Source organism: Trachemys scripta, chromosome 2 (assembly GCF_013100865.1).
Source record: "Trachemys scripta elegans isolate TJP31775 chromosome 2, CAS_Tse_1.0, whole genome shotgun sequence".
NCBI lineage: Eukaryota > Metazoa > Chordata > Testudines > Emydidae > Trachemys > Trachemys scripta.
Window position 1 is genome coordinate 47,788,317 of NC_048299.1, and position 21,788 is coordinate 47,810,104.

General features: G+C 41.0%; 1 protein-coding gene across 1 annotated transcript; it reads right to left on the reverse strand.

Annotated features, from left to right (window-relative positions):
• Positions 1–459: 459 nt before the first annotated feature.
• On the reverse strand, positions 460–20,352 carry ASNS (asparagine synthetase (glutamine-hydrolyzing)). The gene is made up of 12 exons (XM_034760508.1): positions 20,081–20,352; positions 18,322–18,617; positions 15,654–15,891; positions 13,200–13,385; positions 12,788–12,889; positions 10,008–10,135; positions 8,772–8,898; positions 7,120–7,226; positions 5,595–5,695; positions 3,284–3,365; positions 2,857–3,012; positions 460–1,548 (listed from the first exon to the last, which is right to left on the reverse strand). Exons 2-12 carry the CDS (start codon positions 18,568–18,570, stop codon positions 1,339–1,341), a joined length of 1,686 nt encoding a protein of 561 aa, XP_034616399.1. The 5' UTR covers positions 18,571–18,617; positions 20,081–20,352; the 3' UTR covers positions 460–1,338.
• Between the last annotated feature and the right edge of the window lie 1,436 nt (positions 20,353–21,788).

Sequence of the window (21,788 nt, forward strand, 5' to 3'; positions counted from 1 at the left end):
AACTTATAGCAACCTACAGCAGCTTTAACTCACTGCAGCCTATCCTAGGCTGCCTGTGGGCTCTATGGACCTGTGCACTACGGACCTACCCCCAATCCACCACTATACCAGGCCTTGGGAAAGGGGCGGAATAGGGCTGCTTACTGGTGAATTCTTCTTTGACCAGTTGTGGCTCCTGTACCGCCACTATATGCTGTTAGAGTAGCATGAGAGCTGAGGAGGAGCCAGAACCTATCGCAACGTACGTGTTGTGCCTCAGAAAGGAGTTCAGGGTGGATCCAGCAATATCTCAGAGGTTCTACTTATTTGTGCATTCACTTGCAAGTGACACTTTTTATTCTCACTCCTGTATTTCCCCAAATGTTGTGCAGGTGTGTAGCCACTTGACTCACATTAGAATCAACAGGAATCATGAAGTTAAAACCCCATACAGCTTTCAAAAAACAAGCCCTTGAGATAGAAACAAAAGGATGTAACTGGCCAATTTTATTCCATGCTTCAAATTCTCATATCAAACCCGTTACCACTATATGTATAGACAGGCCAGATCTACAAAGATATTTCAAGTATATCGACACAGGGATAAAAGTCCCACGGCACGGCCACGGTTCACTGGCGGGGACTTAGGGGCTAAAAATTGTTGTGTGGACATTCTGGCTCAGGCTCCAGCCCGAGCTCTGGGATCTTCCACCCTTGCAGGTGAGAATGTATTGGGATTTTCAGAAGTGTCTACGCAGGTTAGATCCCTACCTTCCATTGACTTTAGTGAGGCACCTAACTTGCTTAGGCACTTCTGTAAATTCTACTAGGTGCCTCTCTGTACCTGTAGGAATTTGCAAATCTCCTTAGATCTTACCCAATGTCTACAGTAACCGCATGAATGCTACAGTTTTTAAAGACAGGAGCCTAGACAGAATGTCCAGTCCATAAATGCTCATTTTATACCCCCAAGGTGAAATTCGGGCGAACGCACATCGTATGAGCCATTCGAGTCTTCCAAGGAGGCTTTATGTTAAAAATACATGTATGTTTGTAACTGAAGTCAGTCAGTCTGAGTATGAACAAGGGGCAGAGCTGCTAAGCACGATGGTGCCCTTTTCACACAGTAGTTTTTCAGACCAGAACTGTAGTTTAAGTGAGGCAGAGGTCCTTGTGCAAGACCTCTGCAGTGGGGTGAATTTCACACTATTATACTGGCTATAAAGGGCTTTCATCTTAAATACCATTGTCCAAATCCATTTTGAATATTCTTTTAGACTATTGGGTTGCATGCCCAGCTTTAGTGCAGATGGAGCCATTTGGCAACAAGCAATTTCTGTTTCAAAATTACTGGAACGCTTATTCTTTGGTAGCTGACTTGTAATGCTTCAATGTGCGAGCAGAAGGATCAGTAGCTTCAATCCATCTTGGCATCCAGTAATGAGAGAGCCAATCAGCGCGCCCGGGGTAGTGCTTCTCAAAGATCTGACGGTAGTAGTAACCTTCTTTAGTCTTAGGAGGATTAAAAGGAAATTTCTCTGCTGCCTTTTCCAGCAGAAGATCATCAACCTATGGACAAGCGCGAAATAAAAACTAAGCTGTGAAGTTGCTTTATAAATTATTCACCAGACCATTAGCTGCAGCCGAAATCCCATCATCTCAGTGTAGAAGGATTTACCATTAACTCCACCGTTTCTTAAATTCCAGAAAGAGATTAAAAGCTTTCTAAAAGGTGAAATTCTGCTCTAGGATGTGCACATGGGTGCCACTGAGCTCAAGGGGAGCCTGATCTGCACAACTTTATTGAGAATTAGTCCCATAAATGGCCCTATTAGTGAAATATTGTTTCTGGCTCCACAATAAGGGTCAACTTTTTTAAAGCTAAAATTCTCTTTTCTAGTAAACTTACAAAAGTATCTCCCCATTTGCTTCCTGCCTCTCTCTCTTTATTGAATGATTCTGAGCAAGCTCAGGCTATGCAGTTATCTACTTCTTGATAGGTTCTCTCTTCTGCCTGCTTTCAATGGACCCCAATTCATTCCAATCAGCACAACCCAGTCTGCAGGCTTCCAGTGGCAGAAAGTACCCCAGGAGCAGGAGTGCAGAGGTCAAGTCTCCTGCAGCCTCCATTTCACCCAGGGCAGCTTTCCCTGAAGTACAGGGGTGTAAACTGCACTGGCATCAGCAGAGGTGAATCTCACCCACAGGCTGGCGTAAGGTGGACATTATGTCTTACACTAGTGATCATTTACACACAATCCCCTGTGCTAAGCAAGTGTAGCTGTAGTTACACTGCCTGGCTCGGTAAGAAGAGATTTCAGCTCCAAAAAGAGCCTAGCTATGCTACAACCAAGTGTGGCTATCAAAAACTGACACTGTACTAACTCTGCAACTGGGAACAGCAGGTAGAGGGGATATAAATGTATGAACTACAGCAGCTGCCCTAAACTGAAGGATTTCCCACAGTACCGCAGCTGCGGCATTCATTTCTCACATGAGCCTCAGAATCAAGCAAGTTTATCCATAAACTAAACACACACATATATTTGCAATCCAGCTATTTCCTTCACTTAAGCATATCAACTGCCTTTTGCAGTCCTTTTCATGAGATTTTATCGTTCCTTTCCATCTAAAATTTCACCTCACACTACAACAGTTTTCATACCCTCAAGTACTTTCATTTCTTAAAAGCAATCTTGCTCCTGTAATATTCTTGAACAAATGGCAATTCGAGAACTTCACAACTCAAATATTTATTTTCTGGACTATGTGCAAACTCCACCTTTCATTGGCTGATGCAATTTCTAATATACCTGCAATGGCTTTAACACATAGAATGAAAGCATATGGTACTGTAGATAACATGAATAGGTGTACCTGGAGATCAATATGCTCTTGGAGAATTGAAAACCAAGACTTCTTGAGAGATGTTATACCATCACTGAAGGCTTCTTTGGGTCTCCAGAGTATTTCTTTCGGAAGTAAGTTGGAATCCTGAAACGATTCTCTCAAGAGATGCTTTTCAATTCCATCCTATTGATAGGACACATAACAATGCTGTGAATGTTAGGAACCTAAGTGTAACAAACCCTACAAGACAATTTTTAAGGCTAGGTTTTTAAAACATCTTCCCCTTCTGAAGCCCATTCAATAAAAAGATCAGGCCATTGGCACCAATCCAGCAAAGCAATCAAGCATGTGAACAGTACCATTAAATTCTATAGGATTATTCCTGCTTAATGCTCTGCTGGATCACAACCTTCATCTCCAATATGCCTTCTGCGTGCGGTGTAGGTTTGTATACCTTTGGGATTCTGAGTTCTGCTGGCAGGGATAGGTAATAAGAAGTAAACCGGTGATCCAAAAACGGGACTCTCAGTTCAAGACTAAAGACAAAACAAAAAAAATTAAATTAGAAAACATACTACATCAACCCCATGACACGTTAGTTTAGAATTCCATAACTGTTCACATCCATTTATTTTGAACAGCAGAAGGAATACAAGGCTTGGTGCTTTAATATTTAAATATTTCACTTATGCTCAAAATTTAATTTCCAATTAATCAATTCGGACAATCCAGTAAATTACCTGCACAGTATTTATCAACCAAAAAAGTCCAAGAATTTTGTCACAGTGTATGCTGCCATCTATTGAAAGTTTAAGATATCATGCACAAATGTAGGAATTCCTACAGTAGGTTCCACAAAGACCTCCATAAAACAATGCATTTTGCATATAAACACTGAAAAAAAAAAATCCTATAATTCTAAAAGATCTGTCAAAAAAAGCAAGTTGCCTGTGAGGAGATGCATTATTTTCACCCTGAGTTTGGCTTTCAAACATGATAGCCATACAGATGCACCTCTGGGAATCATAAAGACATTTCATAGTGATTCTGCAATGCTCTCATGCAGAATTTCCATTAACTTCAGCAAGAGTTCCATGTGCAGAAGCACTGAGCCCCTACTGCTTATGTTCGGGCCCAATATGTTGTGGAGCCAGATAACTAGTATCATTTCTAAGACTTCATATTTGAGGTGACAAATGAGTTGATAAGAACTTTGCCTTTGGAAGCGAGGAACTGCATCAATCACTCCTGTACTTGCAGCAGGGCATATTAGTTTAAAGCATGCAACATAATGGGCCAGGACTTCAGCCGGTGCAAGTCAGTGTAGCTACACTTAAAGTCAGCTGGGGAAGTGGTTCAGTGTAACTTGGTGCATTCCAAACCTGAGTTTATTTTTTTTTGTGAGGAGAAAAACTAAGAATAAGAAACACCAACTGCAGGTAATGTGAAATACACACTGCCCTTGGAGAACGACTACGGTTCAGTAATATTTGAGTGCAGAGGCTTGAACTTCCTACCCTGGTATACTGAGAAAGAGGTTAGGGCTTTTCAGTTTCAGCCAAAGATTGTTCAATGTGCATAAACGAGAATCTCCTGCTATATATTTTCTGCAGGTGATAGGCATCTTTGACTGTTTATACTTCTTTGTCCCCAACCCCTCATACTGACTGTTACCCCTATTTCTCACATCTACATTTAACTGTAAGTTATCATAGCAGGGACCTTGTTTTCCAATTGTTCTATAAAGCATTTCACAAACTTCTGTATAACAGTAAAAGGCAATTGTAGCTCTTCAAGCAAAAGGCAATTCAAAGTGTGAAAATAAACAAACCTGAATAAGCAGCCAGTTGTCGGCGCAACATGCATTCTCCCCATTATTAAAATAGAGAAACTGAGGCACAAGGTTTACTTGCTCATGGTTACACAAATCTGTGGCAGAGCCAAGAACAGAGCCCCGATTTCCTGACTGCCCAAGTCTCGTGTTTTAGTCACAAGACCCTCCTTCCCTTCATATCTATCCAGCTTCTTTATTAATACTCTATCACTTTGTCTTGTCAATTTCCTTTTTTTTTTTCTTCCAGTTTCCATTCCTTAATGTTCAGATGCATCCCTGTTGTTTATGCCAGAGGTCCAAAATGTATATAAACATATTGCCTAAGCTCTTTTAAAACTTTCTGGTTTTATCTTGGTCACAAAAGGGCCATTCCCCCCCACCCCCACCCCAAATACTAATATTTCTAACTATAGTAAATATTTTGTACTGCTCACAAGAAAGATCAATCCTCCTAGACAAAAGCCTTTCCTGCATCAATTGGCAGAATAGCAACCTGGTGCATTTGATATGATCAGTTATGCACAATGCTATGAATGTGCCACCTAGATTCCTTCAGGATACAAATCCAATTTAATCTTGGTATGTAACTTTATACTGTTCTCCAGCCTTCTAGCTGAGATTTAATGGGTATCTTTTTCTGTTTGCTTTTTCTTACATGAAGCCACAAAAAAGGATATTGCTTTCCTGCTCACACGAGCTTTTAGGGCCAGATCCTGGTCCCACCAATAAACAGCTAACACATTTGTCCCTTAAAATATACTGAATTATAGATGAAGGCAATTGAGGGTAATATTTCCCACTACATGCTACCAAATGCACCACTGTTTAGATGTTTGTAAGAGGACAGCAAGATCTTTAAGATTCTAGTTTACTTAGGGTTCTTAAACTACACCTATAACTGAGGTCTGTGGGAGCCTAAAACAGGCCTTACCCATGAGCCGCAGTAGTTCTGTCTGCACGAAGTACATCAAACATGTAGAGTTCTCTCAGAAGCCTCTCACTCTCTTCCATAGCTTCTTCAGGAGACGGGGCCTGTAACATACATGCATATGTAGTGCACACACATATATATTGCATGGTTGTATTGCTACTTTGAGAATTTTCTGTAGCATATATGGATTTCCAGTGATCTCTTTGCACGGAAGGAGAAATTGTACTATGGAATACGCTGCAGAGTACAACGATACGCTACACACTTTTAGGGCATGAATGTTAAAGCAACCTGTACACTAATTTACACTGCAGGCCAACTTATTTCACAATTTCCAAACATTTGAGGAGAATACATACAATTGGATGATTAGGATTCCTTTCCCCAACCTTCCTCACTTTTATAGAAACATGCCACATGCATTCTCATACTCATGGGCTTACTCCAGTACTGTACAAATAGCATGTGTCCCGTGTATTTTCCAAAAGCTACAACACATTCTACGGGGAGAATGCCAAATTCTCGTGATTTGGACAAAACTGCTCCAGTGTCTTCCTTCTATTCAAATTTCTCAGGAATCCAAGTAGGACATAAGCGATCTCAGAACAAGGCCCTAAGGACTCAAATAATGAACCTCCTCAATAAAATTTGTTTTGGAAGCAGTTACCTGGAGAGGCTGAATTTAAAAGATTGTTTAAGATTGTATATCTGTTACTATGACAGTTCTCACCACAAGCCAAGAGGATGTAAGTGATATCTGTTGCACAAAAAGTATAAAATGTTTAGGCCAGATTCTCATCTAATGTAAATTAGCATAGCTCCTTTGACTTCACACTTGGCAATCTCAGTACAGAGGCCAAGAACTGCAGGGAAAGAAGACTGAACTGTTTGTTTACTGCGGAAGTGGTATCCGCAGGTCAGTGTTGGCACATACATTAGCATGACAGTATGGGGAAAACCTGCACTACGACAGGACTGTCCCTATTCCATAAACAAACAGAGAAATTAATGAGAAGATCTTCAGATGGTGGAAAGTGTCAAAGCTTCATTGAACTCAGTGAGCTATGACAATTTACACCACTGAAGATCTGTCCTTCAATCTCCAGCTGGCACTTAACGAACTCTAAATTTGCTTTTAAAAATATAGAAGAGAAAAAAATGTTTGAATTTAAAATTACAAAAATGTGTAATGATCTTCCTTTTGGAGATTCTATAACAGGAGGAAAAAGGAAATGTCTGGACTCTGGACACAGCTGGTGACGTTCTCTTAAAACTCTATTATTTGACTTCAGTGGGACTACTCACATGCACAACAGCTTGTGTGCAAGAGTGTTTGCGAGATGGGGTTTTGAATACTTACTTATTTATCCACTTTAATACATTGTTTACTTGTAAGTGGATATAAAAGTACCAGCACCAGAAAGAATTAATATATTCCAAGGACTCTTTTCTGATTATTGTGGCCCAATATGGGCATGCACAAACAAGAATCCTTTTTCCTTTGTGAACAAAATGGTGTTGTTACCTTATGGAAATAGATATAGCCTTGTGTAAGCTCATCTGATCCTTCCCCTGAGAAAATGACCACACTGTCTGTCTTCTTGCGTATGTGTTTGGAAACCAGATACATACCTAAAATAATAAAATCAGATTTACAAAGTTATTGTAAATTCAGTTATAACTGAACAAAATTCTGACTTCAGAAGTACAGCCTGCACAGTAATTATTTTGAGTTAGTGTTTCAGCGCTTCTCTTACATATTAGAAATGAGGGGGAAACAGTTGAAATCCACAACAGCAGCAACTCTTTCCGCTTTTCAATGCCATTAAAATATCACTAACCCATATCATTTTAGGTACATTTTCTGTATCTAAATTGTTCCCATGGTGCATGCTTTCCTATAACTAGTCCTTAAAACTCAAACAATTGAAGGGAAAAATATATATAAGTGGCCTTGATTCAGGAAAGCTAAGTCCTAGTGAAGTCAGTTGGACTTAAGTACATGCTTAAAGTTAAGCACATGCTTGAGTGCTATCCTGAATAGGGATGTTTTCCTGAATTAAAGCTTATATTTGTAAGGATAAAAATAACCAGTCAAATATTTATTACTGCTGTAAGTTTATCTTAACAGTTATACTGTATAGTCCATTTCATTTCCAAAGCACTCTACTAATAAATTCTCTCTATTCTCTTCATATACATACAATGAATTCAACCTTCTCCCCATTGAACCTTTCCAAATGATTTAGTAATAGAATAATTTTGGTTTTTTTTTTTTTTTTTTCCATTTTTATTTTTTTTTAAGAGAGTTCATTAACAGGTGTTTATTTCAAGGAGTTCTAATACACAGTCATACTAAAATCACATATGAATGCAAACAAAATGTGAAAAAAATTGGAAAAATTATTTATGTTTCCATATTTGTTATGGCAAAGTAGTATGTATATTTTGAATTCACAAAACTTTGCCTGCCTTTCCGGAAGATACGCTTTAGCCAAACGTGAAGTTTTTGTTTCAGAACAGGAGTAAATGGATGAGATTCAATGGCTTGTATTTTACGGGAGGTCAGACTAGATGATCTAATATTTCCTTCTGGCCTTAAAATCTGAACATCTGTCTTTCATTTAAGGATCTCAAAGCCTCAATAAACCTCAAAGGAATGTAAATGTTGTTATACCTGTCTTACCAGTAAGACAAATAACTTGCCATGGTCCCACACTGAGGACTTGTCTACGAAAACATTTAGTTCACCACAAACTGTAGTCTAATTCTAGCCTGCGCTAGCCTACCACAAAATAAATAAGTGTCTGCACGGACCCTGCTGCCATGCATTAACAGTTCCCTAGTGACCTCTGATTTACTCCTGTTTCAAAGAAGAGTAGATCAAAGACCACTAGGAACTGTTAGTGAGCGGCAGCAGGATCCACACAATTAGTTCACGGCAGGCTAGTATTGAGTAGATTTACACCCCAGCTTGCCATGAAGTAAGTGTTTGTGCAGAAAAGCCCTGAGACAATGACAAAGTTGGAAATAGAAATCAGGGTTCCTGGCTCCTAGGTCCTCTCTGATCATTAGACAGTATACAAGGACCTTTTATGTAAAACAATACATCAGTACTAAGTAAAGAGTATATTTAAAAAAAAAAAATTAAAAATAAAATAAAAAAAAATATCTTACCAACTGAAGCTCTTACTGTTGTAATATCATATGTCTCCAAGCTAAAAATAACCTCTTCTAATGCCTGAATTCCTTCTTCAGAATTAAATATTACTTTATGATGTTCACTGCCAATATAGGCAGCTACCTGTTTATAACAGATTGCATTAGTAACCTGCCTTTTAACCCAAAGTGCTTTGCAAACATCCACAACACATCACTAAAATGCCAGAGTTCTTCTGCAACAAAAATTACATAACTGATTAAGACAGGAAGAAAATAAAATTGATATCCACTATAAGCCGTGGTGGAAAATATTTCCCAAATTATAATTTATTCTAACCCCAATGTTTACACAAAGTACAGTGGAATCTGTAATGGCTGTGACATTTGTTTTTTTAAGTACGACACGACCTAAAAGACAGCACAGTGCCCCCCCAAAAGATTTGTCTAAACTACAAGTTCATTGGCAACTAACACATTCGCAGATGCTAGACGAGACACTTCCAGTGGTTCTTCCAAGATCTAAAAGTTTAGTGGTTTAGCCTTGGACTCAGCCACAAATGGAGGCAGAATTGAGGAATCTTTGAAAGCATGGCCCTTGCAGCAGAGCCCTGCGTGAGACTATTTTTTTAATCCTGCTCCCATACCTTCCTGCAATACCCACTCCCACCTGCTCACACATTTTTTCTTGCATTTTTATCCTCCTCCCACCCGCAAAAACCTTAGATCCTGCAAGAAAGACAGATTCCACCATGCTACCAAAAAAAGTTAATATTTTTATATATTATAAAAATAATTTTTACCATTAAAAAACAATAAAACAAATCATGCTTAAACCATTTAGTCATGTCCCATAAACTTCCGCAGTCTGGTTTTTTTTGCCCACCCAATCATGCCTGCAACAAAAATACATTTTACCCACTCCTGGTATTATGGCAGCAGATCCTGCAGGACTCCCTGGATCCATCCCTCGTAGTAATAACGCAGTGACAGTTTTGGTCACAAAAAGATTTTTCAAATACATAAGAACAAACAAATAAAACCAACCTATTTCTGTAATTTAATTAAGATTTAATTAATCAGCAAAGCCAATGCTGTGCAAACTTGGTTTTACTACAAATTCTGATTCCATACAAAAGAGGATTAAGACTACATCCAGGACACATTGTGACCTTATACAGGTACTGTAAAAGCAGTATTCTCTATTCAGCTTGAGCACACTAACTGTAACTGAAGACAAAAATATTACTATACCTTTCTGGCAGCCAATAAATCAGGACTGTCTTCCATTCCAATGGCAAAGGTTTGTAAAGGGTAATTGATGCTTGATTCTTTCATCAGTTTCAGGAGCATCGCAGCAACCAAACTGGAATCCAAACCCCCTATCAGCAAAACAATTTATTTTGTTATGTTTTTAAGGCACAAGCACCTGTACAATGGAAACATGATTTACATAGGTCTTGCTTTTTAAATTGTGTGTGAATCCAAGACATGGATGTACAAATGAGGGTGGAACAGAGCTCTAGAAGAAAAAGACGGCACTGTGCAATTTCAGTGGAACAGCTATAGTAGCAATTACTAGTTTATGTGCTGTTCAGGAACCACAACAAATCTTTTTTTAATATACCACCATGGAAGATCTATTTGTGCAATGATTCTAAATAAACATACCTTCTCTCTGCCCATCCTGCCAAGATTGGACTGATTCCCACCCAACAATTACAAAACTGTACTCATCTCCTTCATGACTATACTTCTACCTACTGCTAACAATCGTTCTCCCTAAGCTTTGCCAGTTCTGGCCTGCTCACAGTCCCCAACTTTCAGCTTCACTATCCTTCTTGCCATTTTAAATGTCCAACTCTTCATGCCTATCTCATTTACTGCAACATCCCTTGGTAAAACACACTGTTGAAACTGCATGCCCAAGGCAATAGTTGTATAAATAACACACAATTAGTGTGTACCTAGATTGTAATTATGGAGATTTGACAACGCTGCTGTAACTTGAGAACTTTACATTTTGAAATAGTTTTGGCTCTGGGTTTTTTGTTTGTTTTTTTTTTTTGGGGGGGGGGGGGGGGGGGGGGGGGGGTGGAGGGGATGGACACTGTCCCATCCCCAGCACCACAATACCCTTCCCAGCTTTTATGTAGGTAAAGGAAAGGAGTTAGCAGCACTTATCAAACTAATAATGGCTTCTATCGAGCCCTGCCTCATTCCAATGCAATAAGATATATAGTGAACATGTGTCATTATGCCATGCATACACACATGCACAACCTACCTTAACTCTGTCAGTAAGAACTCCTAAAAAAAAATTGTAGTGAATCAAATGTCAGACCCAAGACTAGACAGCAGATACCTGGATTCTACAGTAAATGCCTAACCACCAGAGAACACTGCCTCCCAGCCAAGACACTGAACTTCCTTCTGGACTTTAGATTACCCCCTTGGAAAAAGTTAGTATTAGTTTTGGCCCAGATACCCCTAAGTCAGTACACACAGGATATGTCTTCTCCCTCTCTGCCCCCACAAACACACGGCAGAAAAGAAATCATCTCCACACCCAATTTTCCAACTCCCCCTCTTTTCTGGAGTACACAGAGGCCTCTCTATAGATTTACCTTGTTATTACAGTGATGTCTCATTTTTATAAGATATTTACCCTCACTAAAAAGCCCTATAATGTTATGAGTACATTGGATTAGCACTGATTAAAGTGTTAGTTTTGGATCTTTAGTGAAAAATGGCCAGGCACTCTGCAATCCAACCTCACAGCTCAGGTTCCATTAAGTATAATAATATAGTAAGAGGCTCAATAAAGACCATAACAATTTTCAAAAATTCCTTCAAATTTCTGTTAATTTTTGGTAGGTAGAAAAAGTGCATTAGAAGTCCTGTTATTCTAGATGCATCACAGACAGACCAGTGTAAGTAAGCACTTTATTTATTTATTTGGGGGAGGAGGTAGTGTAGGAGCAGGATTTTAGAATTGTACTATGAGAATTAATGTATGATTTGACTTTACCCTGTCAGCCACCCTTTTTGAATAGCAGAAAGGAATGACAGACCAGAACAACTAATTATGATCACCCTTTTGTTTTAGGATAAGTTATAATGTCTACTATGGTTTCCTATAATTATTACAAATTAGGCACTCTACTTAAATATACATTTCTTTGTTTTAATGTTTTAGTAAATAAGAGACAGGATCTTGTATTGTATCTATGTTAAGGAGATTAGAAGAAATGATGAGGACCTGAAGCCCCAATATGAATTGTTTTAATTATAAGATTTAGCAAGGCTTGATTTACAATGTATTCTGCTGAATATAAAATGCTGTCTGTATACCTTTGAAGGTTTCTGTAAGAGAGATTGTTTGTGTGAATGAGGAATGCATGCATCAGGAAAAAGATAAGGTGTGAAAGCCATCACAAATGTCCAGATGGTCAAAAAAAGGTGAGAGACTTGGAAAGAACAGGAGACAATCAGAAAACATCCATTGTATCCGATGCTAGCAGCATTGATGACCTCAAAGGTGAGGCAGGCACTCCCGAAGGTGAAACAACAAATAGAAGATAACGATGGGAAGCCTACAATAACCATCAAATGATAACAGCAGAAAATCCCAAGATTAACACCACTTAAGGACTAATGATTACAGAATGACATTGCAAAATGAATGGACTCAAATGGGAATTTGCAACTATAAAGCTGGGATGTTTTGCTATGGAACTTGGGTTCAGTCCTGCAAAGCCTCGAAGCATCGGATCGTGACCAACAAGAGCCCAGCTCCTCACACGTGCTCAATGTAACTGGCTATTAGATTGACTCAAGCTACCACAGACTGGTACCTATAAACATCAACTGGCAGAGAGAGAGAGTGTGTGGCAGCATATTCTACCTGTTGTATTTTCAATAAATGTGGCATATTTGCCTTTGCCTGAAAAGATCCCGTGTGCTTTGTATGAGCATAACAAGAGAAGAGAGCAGGGAAGAAAAGTATAATCATTCTAAGTTTTGCTATTTACCTGACAAAAGACAGCCAATTCTTCGGTGACTCATTAAACGTTTTTTAACAGCATTTTCAAACAGAAGCCGAATGTTGCTTTTCACCGTTTCGAGATCCAAACCTGCCACAAAAGGAAACAAGCAAATAGCTTTGTTTCAGGGGTTTCCCTTAAGGTTTTGCTGGACTAAACTAAATAAGGATACAACATTCTTTGCTATCAAATGAATTTCAGACAAGGATGCAGGAGCTCCAATATATTCGCAGGCAGTCACAGACAAAGAGAGCCCCCAAGTGTCACACCCATACAGTATAAGGTTTCTTTTCAGCTCTTTGCCAAATAATTCTACCACTTACACCACACAATACATGTTACGTGTTCATGAAAAATTATTTAAAACTAGGTTATAAAAATCAGTTCTTTGCTGTGTTACCTGCAGGCAGATTTTCCACTGTATCATAAGCAGCATGCAGAGGTTCATCTTTACAACTATGAAATTTTACCAGTTCCACTGATGCAACTTTGCCAGATGGTTTTAAATCCAACACTTCATAGTGTCCCGGAAGAAATGGCTCCACTTTAGGACAAGTGGACATGGAATGCTTTAAGTTGATAAGACCTGCAGACATGAAAACATGTGGAGAACAAATTTTCAGGAGTTTCTGAGTATCTACCATGCCCATCACCATGGTCCCTGAGCTGCTTAAAAGTAGAACCAAAATATTTTTCTCCAGATTATCTATTATAGTCTAATTCTGCCCTGGCTGGTACAACGATGAGGAAAAAAAAAATACGCTGCTTGAGCCCTCCTCTGGTGCAGGAGTCCTGCCAACAACAGATTGGGTTGAGACATGTTTTAGAGTAGCTGCAAACATAGACAGGGTGTGCCCTGTAACTAGCACTTGCTGCTAACAGCAGCATGCACCACATGATACCTCCATCTAGCTATGATCAAGCCACCAAAAAAATAGACAACAACCTCATTGGGTCATGGTTCAGAGGCTACCATATTATCTTTTAACTCTATGGAGAAACCCCTACCTACCTTGTTGCCTGTGTGGGGAAAGAGGCTCTTGACACTCACTTCATCCCCTAATTCACCAAAGGGGCTGGTCCTGTGCTTATTGAAGTCAATGTCAAAACTCCTATTGACTTGCATGGCACAGGATCAGGTCTCAGTGCAGCACAGGGCAAACTTTACTATAACTCAGCTTCTAACTGCTAAGTAGTATTTTACTACTGGGATGTTTTAGGGAAAATATGGCATAATTGAAGACAGTGACAGGGTCAAGTGCAGTACATTTACTGCCTGTGTGAGCTTGAAAGAGAGAAATTAACAAGTTTACATATAAAACCAAAAAGAGGTTAACAAAAATCACTACGTGGCCATAGTCACTAAATTATAGACTCAGAACCTGAATGTGTTGTTTCTAATAAAGGCCTCAGAATCAGACTTGCACTAAAATTGTCAAGGGCCATATTTTATTTTAATTCTACACATCAAACTTCTGGTGAAATCACAGGGAGTATTTTGCAAAAACTGAACGGGGAATGTCCCACATGGTTATTTGGATGTAGCCAGATGAATTTCAAAACATCAAGTTATCTCAGCAATGATACAGAAGGGAACTGAGAGCTGAATCCAGGAGTCCTTACTGAGAAAAAAAGATACCATAGGCAGTTAAGCACAAATAAAAAGACTGTAGGATTGAGTCTCTGAGATTGCATCATTACAATGGTCGAGCTAATTGGATGCAATAACTAAACATACATACAGCAGTTCAAGGATAAATGTGAAGAGACAAGAGATTTATTTGTATCTTGTTCAAATAAACTCCCTTCCTATCCCAGTTTGATAATGTTTGTACATATTAATGTCTATGGTTCCAGTATTTCTTTGTTTTTCTAAAAACAAAGAACGGGTGGAAGTAGGGTGACCAGACATCCCAATGTTATCAGGACCATCCTGATATTAGGGCCTTTGTCTTATATAGAAGGTGTGGCCAAACTGTAGCTTGTGAGCTGCATGCGGCTCTTTTACAGTTAAAGTGCGGTTCCCAGAGCCCCCCCAACATACCCCCCCCCCCTCATTCTCCGCCTATAAGACTGGGCAGGGGGGAGCTCAAGGCTTTTACCCTGTGGCAGGATGGTGGGACTAGGGGCTTCTGCCCTGTAAAGGGGGGTCTAGGGGCTTTAGCCCAGTGGAGGGTGAGGGCCAATCAGTGCAGAAACCCCGCACCACAGCAGGCACCGCCCCGCAGGTCAGGTTGTGCACGTCTTGCGGCTCTCTAACCTCTGAAGATTATTGTATATGGCTCGGAGGCTCAGTAAGTTTGACCTCTCCTGTTATATATGCAACTATACCCCTCTCCACCTCTCCCCAGTTACACACAAGGAAAAAAAAAAAAAAAAAAAAAAAGAAAAAGAAATGTCCCAATTTTTCACACTTGCTATCTGGTCACCCTAGGTGGAATTATCAGGTCTAATTGACATTGACTTCACCTGACTCCTGTATAACTGATCAGAATCAAGACCTCAAATATTATCTGAAATCAGATAAAGATACCTGGCAGTCATAACTATGTAAAAGTAGATAACTGATTTTTAGCTATGTTAAAAGGCCATTCAACTCTAAAGTCTTCCTATTTTATAAAAATGTCTAGAGTTCTATTTACATTTAAAAAACAAAAAAAAACAAATTGGAACCACATGATTTTATTTTATACTGACCAGATTCAATTACCAATAATTTTGTTGTTCATGTTTATATGTCATTAACGATTATCAAGAGAATGAAATTTGTGTTCCTCCAAGACTTTTTATATTTTGACTCAACAGCGGTGATGATGAAGTGGATTACTAGATTACTGAACTTTATTGATTTTACCTTTTGCCTCAGAGCAGACACCCAAGAATCCATCTTCAGTCAGCACCTTAAACAATGGCCTGACTCCATATGTATCTCTTCCCAGAAACACTTTCCTGTTTGCAGTGTCCAGCAGGATGAATGCAAACACACCATCTAGCATGCAGGCTGTTTGCTCTATTCCTCCTCTGTTGTAAAGATGAAGGATTACCTCGCCATCTACTAGAGTTTGATATTCAAATCCAAACTGCTTTTGCAGCTAAAGAAAATAATTAGAAAGAAAAAAAAAAAAAAAAAAAAACACCTAGAGAGAGAGAGAGAGATTAGCATTCACAGACACTGACTGCATTCATTTTTACTTAAAAAAAAAATAAAAGGGAACATTTACTTACTTGTAATTAAAAAAAGAATATAGATGACTTGGTGAATAAGAGTTTGAAAACTTTATAGATGTTTTCATACAAGCAAAGGTAAGGATACATTTGTATTTCAGATCTGATCTGGGTTCTATTTGCAGCTCTGCCACTAACTTCCTCTGCAACTCACTTCAGGGACAAATTTTCAAAGGTAGCTTAAAATTGTATGTGCTTCAGTTGTTGGGTGTAAAATTTGAGACTCCCTGTGTCTGATTTTGAGAGACATTGAGCTCACTTAATCTAAAATTAAATCTCTTAATGGGAACAATAATACTTATCTACCTTACAGGGGTGTGGCATTGCTTAATTCATTAAGATTTCTAAAGCCCTTTGGAAATTAACTGAATTTGCTTCAATTGTACAATATAGTAATAATACTTTGACCTGAGAATTTCATTTTGCCAGTTTAACTGGAGGAATTAAAACAAACAAACAAACAAACAAATGTTCGTTCGGTGAAATTTAAGATTCAAAGCAAAAAAAAGCAGTTTCAGGTGCCAGAAGTTTCAGCAGCCATGACTCATGAGTAAGCTTCATGCCCTTGTTGTGCTACTTTTAAAAATTATTTCTACCATCTACTGGATGGTAGAAAATCATCTAAAAATAACCTGTAAGATAGCAACTGTAAAAAAGGATACTATCACTATATTTTTGATAATTTAATAATACTTTTTAAATCATGAGGTGAAATCTTGGCCTCACTGAAGTCAAAGGGAATTTTGTCATTGGTCACCATGGAGCTCACCTATGGTTCTTTAACAAATAAGCTCCAAAAACATACTTGCCAACTGGAAATCAATCTCTTTACTTAAATTGTTTTTAAACCACATCAGTGCACACATCATTTTAGGTTTTGCCTGATTAAGAACTGCCAGGTTGGACTCATGTTCAGAGTCTGTTTTTAGAAAGCAGTAAGTGCTACTGAAAATGACCATAACATACTGCAGAACACAGCAAGTATTGCAGACTGCTGATACAAGGGACTCAGCATTGCTTTGCTCTGGAGTATGTTATGGTCATTTTCAGTAGCTTACAGCAAAAATCAGACACTGAAAAAGCCACACTCTGCAGCACTCAGTTCGTCAAACTGCCAGTGACATCAGTGGGAGCTTGATTGAGTTAGCATTACAGAATTGGGCCTTTTGCTAACAATCACAGCTGCTACTTACCCATATGTTCCATATTTAACATGCTGGTGTGACTGACTATATATAGGCCTGGATTCAGGAAGCTACTTATAAACGTGCATAACTTTAAGGATATGGGTAGAACCAGACAATAAGTTAGGGCCACAGTGCCAGGTTTTCAAAAGGTATTTAGGTACCTAAAGATGCAGATAGGCATCCAATGGGATTCTCAAGAGTGCCTAAGTTGAGTACCCAACTCTCAATCATTTCAAATGAGATTCAGGACTGGTCTACACTGGGAACTTACATCAGCATAGCTACATAGTCACCGCTGAGAGACACAGCTATGAAGACCTAAACCCTGGGTTATGTCAAAGGAAGAATTCTTCCATCAACCTAGTTACCACTTCTAAGGGAGACGGATTAACTACAGCGATAGGAGAACCCCTCCCGTTGCTACAGTGCATATCTACGCTGAAGCAGTACAGCTGCATCGCTGTAGCGCTTTAAGTGTAGACATACCCTTAGACACCTAACCTGTTTAGGTGGTTTTGAAAATTCTACTAGATCCCTATCTGCATTTTTAGGTGCCTAAATACTTTTGAAAATCTGGCCCATCATGAACACTGTATTGATCTATATTAAAAATATTTAAGACATGTCCTACTTCATCTAATATGATGAGATTAAGCAGAAACATAAATAATATACAACTAGGACAGTAGAAGAGCTCCCCCAAAATAATCTGCAGAATACCAAATTTAAGATGACTTTATTTATTTTGGGGGGGGGGGGGGGGGGGATTTTACTTTTTTTTTTTTCCTAATTCCCAAATTCTTTATTAGTAAGCACTGACTATGTGCTTACCCCTTGGAAGCTTAAAATTGGAGTAGATTTCTTTACCAAATAATTTTTCCTCTTTCCATTTATACACAGTCACTATTTACTGTAAATATTTGAAGGACTATTGTATTCTGAGTATCTCTCATATACTTATGAATTGACTCCAGATTTTCACCCAAACAGTTTGTTTTTGAAGTTGCATCATTTGATTATTTGCTCTGACATTCTAGTCCACAGTGTTTTAGAGAAGTTCCAAATCTTCACCGGCACTGAGTTACTACAGATCACAGTTGTTTTTTTTACCTGTCTGAAATTGTAGATTTCTCCATTGTAACATAGCCATAAATATGGAAACTTCTTCACCCGAATAGGCTGCATGCCATATAATTGATCAACAATTGCCAGACGATGGAAACCAAAACAACAGTTGGTGAAGCCATTGACGTTTTCAAAACGAAATGCATCAGGACCTCGGTGAGCTATTTTCATGGCACTTAGACACTGGACAGAAAGGCATTCATCGCTTCCAAAAAGGGCCCAGATACCACACATTTTGAAATCTCTTGCAGGCAGTGTCACAGCTACTTAAAATGAAGAACCTGTTAACAAAAAGATATGTGTTTGGGGTTTCTTTGTTTTTTAAACAATTACCAAGCCTATGGCCTTTCTCGCTCAGGGGTGTGAAAAAACACCCCTGAGCGCTGCAAGTTTCAGCACCGTAAAGTGGCAGTGTAGACAGTGCACCAGTGCTGGTAGCTACTTCCCTCGTGGGGGTGGTTTTTTAGAGCACTAGGAGAGAGCCGTGGCAGCGCTTTAACGTTGCTAGTGAAGACATATCCCTTTTAAAATAGGGTAAACTGAAAAACAGAAGAACGTGTTTTTCCTTATTTACTTTGTGTATTTGACAGTACTAATGTTTTCACTGCTCAGCTCTACATAGTCAATTTAGCTGTTTCACTATTTTGTAGTTCCTCTATTGTTTGCATGGGTCTTCCATATAGCAAGAGGGGATGGGGGGCAGGATTGTCAACAGAAGAAGTTGCCAAGCCACAAAAATTGGCAGACATACTCAGAGGTAGGTGTAGGTACTACAAAACTACTTTCAATTTATTTTTAATTGACTAGATTTCAAATAGGCAGTGTCTCTTTAACACTGCAGGACAACTTTTTTCAAATGTTTTGACAATGGAGTGAATTTATGGGGGGACAGGAGGTAACCCCATTTCATTCAGCAAAATTTCATCTAAAACCCCTCCTTTCCCGAGTAGTCTCAACGGTGATACGCAGCCCAAGTAACACGTATTGCTTTATTCATATCCTCTGCCTGATGCAATACTGGTGTCTTCCTCTAATGCAATTCTTAGGAGTACAGCTTTGCACAGCAATGAGTCAGTAAGCCTCTCCTCTTAAGGACTGCATAGCCCACAGGAAGCCCAGCGGCTGAGGTTCCATGTGGGCAGAGGAAACTGCCCGCACAAACCAGTTAACAGGATCCGGACTTTAGTCCGCAAACTAGTGTAGGGGCCAGTGTCTGCCTGTGTATTCGTCACCTAGCAGGATGGGGCCCTCAACCTTCGGGTCTTCTAGGCACTAATTCAACACATAGCAAGGCCCCATTCCTCCAGGCATGTGCCATCGGAGCAGTCCCATGTGTTATAAGCAGGCGGGTAAGAGTTTGGAGGATCGGGGCCTACAGGAGAAACTGGCCAAAGAAAAACATTAACACGCTGCACGCGAGTGACCAATGCCACCATCAGAAACCGCTTTTACGCCCAGCTGCCCCTGGGCGTGCGCCATTCCCCGCAGCTGGAGGGCGCGCTCCGGGAGGGCAGCCAAGCCAGTCGGTGGGGAGCAGCGCACACCCCGGCCAGGCACAAACCAGGAAGGAGCTCGGTACGGGGGAAGCAGCGCGGCTGGCGGCAGCAGCCCCCACCCACACCAGCCGTGCGGCGATAGCTCCCCCCGGTGCCCTGCCCGCCAGCCACGCGGTGCGCGCCCTCCCCGGGGAGAGCCAGCGGCTGCCGGGCACAGCAAACCGCCCCCGCCCTCCCTGCCCCGTTACCTCTGCTCCGCCTCCGGCGCCGGGCGAGGCTCCAGCAACCCCCAGCCAGATGCTGCTAGGGAGGCTCCTGCTCCAGAGGGTCAGGATGCTGCTAACCAGACAGACGGACGGAGGTAATAGTCTTCCCCGCCACTCCGGACCTGCCGCCCGCCGAGCAGCGCCGGTGAAACCTGACTCCTCCTCCCAGTCTTCCTGCTGCTGAAACACAGAGCGAGGTTTCATCATGCCGCAGCCCTTCGCTGCTCCGCCCCATTCTCACCACCAAGCACAGGGAGGCGCTGCGCTCTGCTCTGCTGTACACCTGGTGCTTCACCGACTCGAGATTTATATTTAACTCACCACAAAGTGCTCTCGCTCCCGTTTCGCTACTTTGGGTGTACTGAGCATGCTCACTCGAACTGAGCATGCCCAGTAACCTTCGTTGTAGCCACTGCCCTCTCTCTGCCCTTACTTCTGCTAACGATTTGCTGCCTCCTCTTTGGGGGTGTTTAAAAGTATTAAGGGGGGCAAATCGCAGCGGGGGGCTGTCAGGGTCTGAGCAGGGGGCAGAATTTTACTGGCCTGGGGGGTTCAAGCTACTGTAGCTAGCGGCAGAACAAGGGCTGAAGGGCAAAAATCGGTGGTGGGGGGTGAGAGCCTGGGTTAAGCGGGGGGGGGGGGGGGACACTGCCAGACCCCGTGCGGGTATAAAACCCCCGTTTAGGGAGGGGGAGGGGGGAACAGTGACCCCCGTGGGATGAGCCACACACTGTGCTCGCTAATCTAGGGGTGTGGGGGGGGCAGAGGCTGTTTTTGTTGTTCTCACAGGGACGCTGCATGTCAGCCTCGGAGCAGAGGGCGGGTTCCTGGGACTGGGGTCTTAAAGGCACAGGCCTCCAATTCCTAGTCTGTCAAAGCTAGGGCAATTGCCAAGTGGGGCAATTTTCCGCAGGGGCCCCCACGAATATGTCGGAGGCTGCCCCCGCCTCCGTCTTCCCCCAGTGTCTCAGCGTGCTGCGTCCGGGAGCGGCCCTGGCGCACTGCAGCGCGGTGGCTCCAACGCTGTCCGGGGCTGCTCCTGGTCGCAGCACGCTGAGGCTCCAGGAGTGGGGGTAAGCGCCATGGTAAGGGGTGGGGCACCCCCCCCAACCCCATCCTAACCATCACCATCACCCAGCAACAGCCCATTATGTAGTTGCAAATGTATACATACCATTAAAGCATTTAATGTTTTAAATAATGTATTTAGTGTATTTTCAAATTATTACAAATTAATTTTTGAATGTATGTCACTGGTTATTTTTTACATTTCCAAATACATGTTACTATAGTATTGCAACTGTTTTTATGGAAGGGGCCCCCAAAATTGCTTTGACCCAGGCCCCCTGAATCCTCTGGGCAGCCCTGTACATGGCTACGTTACTGATCCAGCCAGGAGACTGAATGCGGTGAAATATTGTACAGACACCCCCTCCCTCCAACTCTGCCTCTCACATTTTGAATATGTAAAAGTGTCTTCTATCAGTTTCTATGCCTATATGAAATCACTGCAGTTCATTTCTCTTATATAACGTGCTGAGTTGCTAACTCCCTCCCAGAGCCCACATGTCTGCACCCCCTCCTGTACCCCAATCCCATGCCCCAGGTCAGAGCCTGCACCCCTCACTCAAACTACCCATAGCCTGCAACCCTCCTGCACCCCAACTCCATCCCAGAGCCTGCACCCCAA